Genomic DNA, 2252 nt, shown 5'->3' with positions numbered 1-2252 from the left:
TGACGAGGCTTGATCGGCGCCAGGTGTGTGTGGATTCCTGGGTGGGACCGGTCAGCTGGCAGGGCCACACCCACCAGGCCTAAAAGTGCCTGCCACGACCGCACCCTCACATACACAAGCACACACCCCTAAACACCTGACAGTACACCAACACGGAAAAACAGGACAGCAGACACAACCATAATAACAACAACCACAATAATGATAATAATAATAATAATAATAATAATAATAATAATAATAATAACTACAATAGTAGTCCACACTGCTCACGGACCCCGAATCCCTGGAACTGGGTCCGTGACAGTACCCCCCCTCTAAGGGTCGGCACCCGACGACCCAAAAACAAAAACAAAACAAAAACCACAGTACAACCAATCCCGGGCGGGCGGCGGGGGGTCCCGGACGGAGGGCCCCAAAACCCCAGTTCAAACGTCCAACCACTGCCATGGTGGGAACAACAGTTCTTGCGGCCGACCCAGTGGACCGCAAGCAGGCAAAACCCGCTACGGGTCAGGCAGTGGTGGGAAAACAGTTCGGGCGGCCTACCTCCAACCCCATGATGGAAGCGGAACGCTTCAGGCGGCCTGCCACGGGTCCGGTGGCGGCGGAACGGTTCTGGTGGCCTGCCACGGGTCCGGTGGCGGCGGAACGGTTCTGGTGGCCTGCCACGGGTCCGGTGGCAACGTCGCTGCTCCGGTGAGCAACAGCGAGGCGTGGCACATGGTCTATGACGCGCCGGTCGCTGACGTGGACGCACTGGACGTGGATGGCGTGGAGGCCGCGCTAGACGTGGAGGTCCCTCCGGTTCGCTGACCTCCGGCTGAGCGGGTCCCTCCTCGGCTGGCAGCGAGAGCCCCTCCTCGGCTGGCAGCGAGAGCCCCTCCTCGGCTGGCAGCGAGAGCCCCTCCTCGGCTGGCAGCGCCGGTTGTTCCTTCCGCTCGCCGAGCTCCTCTGCTGGTGGTTCGCTGAGCTCCTCCGGCTCGCTGAGCTCCTCCGGCTCGCTGAGCTGCTCCTGCGGCTCGCTGAGCTCCTCCTGCGGCTCGCTGAGCTCCTCCTCCTGCTCGCTGAGCTCCTCCTGCTCGGGCATGCTGAGCTCCTCCGGCTCGCTGAGCTCCACAGCTGGCGACGCGGGCTCCTCCCGCTCGCTGAGCTCCCGCTCGGGCATGCTGAGCTCCTCCGGCTCGCTGAGCTCCACAGCTGGCGACGCGGGCTCCTCCCACTCGCTGAGCTCCCGCTCGGGCATGCTGAGCTCCTCCGGCTCGCTGAGCTCCACAGCTGGCGACGCGGGCTCCTCCCGCTCGCTGAGCTCCCGCTCGGGCATGCTGAGCTCCTCCGGCTCGCTGAGCTCCACAGCTGGCGACGCGGGCTCCTCCCGCTCGCTGAGCTCCCGCTCGGGCATGCTGAGCTCCTCCGGCTCGCTGAGCTCCACAGCTGGCGACGCGGGTATAGATGGTCGTTGATCCGGAGGTGAAGATGGCGATGCGGAAGCTGCAGGTGGCGAAGATGACGGTCGAGCGGGTGATGTGGATGGTGAAGTCGAGAGTTCTGCGGTCGCTGCAGTCTGATGGGACGCTGGTGGAGAAGTAGCTGCAAAGGGCGGAGGTGATAATGGTGCGGCAGCTACTCGTGGTAGACTGGACAGCGATGTAGAAACAACAGGCAGGTGACATAATGGCAGGGTAGTTCCAGCAGGCATATCAGCCTCCAACTGAGGATGAAGACGAGAGGCTGACTGGACTGGCTGTGCTACGGCTACAGGCTGGGCAGCTGGCTGTGCTACGGCTACAGGCCGGGCAGCTGGCTGTGCTACGGCTACAGGCCGGGCAGCCGGCTGTGCTACGGCTACAGGCCGGGTAGCCGGCTGTGCTACGGCTACAGGCCGGGCAGCCGGCTGTGCTACGGCTACAGGCTGGGCAGCTGGCTGTGCTACGAGGTTAGCTTTCACACAGTCCAGTGAATAAACAGATGAGGTGAATGAAGATGAATTGTCCATATGACTCACCACAGCCGGCTGTTGGAAAGTTTTAGAGTCTGACTGCGGTGAGGCACGCCGGCGGCGCAAGCGTCGCTTCTTTAACGATGCCGGGGCCAGCGTATCAGGCTGAGGTTCCACCAGCCGGCCGGACAGGAGAGCAGCTGTGTGATTTTGAGCTGCCGGTCCTTGGTCTGCTGACTCAGCAGGTGCCGCAGAGGTGAGTGGAGATGTGGTGAGGTGCAGAGGGCGTGTGAAACGTTTCCCCCGCAATGGA

At 62.7% G+C, this 2252-nt stretch overlaps 1 protein-coding gene across 1 annotated transcript; it reads right to left on the bottom strand.

Moving 5' to 3' along the window:
- Positions 1–247: 247 nt before the first annotated feature.
- On the bottom strand, positions 248–1402 carry LOC146621129 (uncharacterized). The gene has a single exon (XM_085367737.1). It carries the CDS (start codon positions 1400–1402, stop codon positions 248–250), a length of 1155 nt encoding a protein of 384 aa, XP_085223863.1.
- Between the last annotated feature and the right edge of the window lie 850 nt (positions 1403–2252).

Source organism: Diplotaxodon limnothrissa, linkage group LG12, assembly GCF_057381915.1.
Source record: "Diplotaxodon limnothrissa isolate DT_005_m linkage group LG12, D_limnothrissa_male_GT1.1, whole genome shotgun sequence".
NCBI classification, from domain to species: Eukaryota; Metazoa; Chordata; class Actinopteri; order Cichliformes; family Cichlidae; genus Diplotaxodon; species Diplotaxodon limnothrissa.
Note: the sequence above shows the minus strand (reverse complement) of the source record. Positions and strands in the feature narration are given on the sequence as shown.

Coding starts and splice junctions, on each gene's coding strand:
- LOC146621129 (XM_085367737.1), bottom strand. CDS start 1,402: ATGCCCGAGCGGGAGCTCAGCGAGCGGGAGGAGCCCGCGTCGCCAGCT.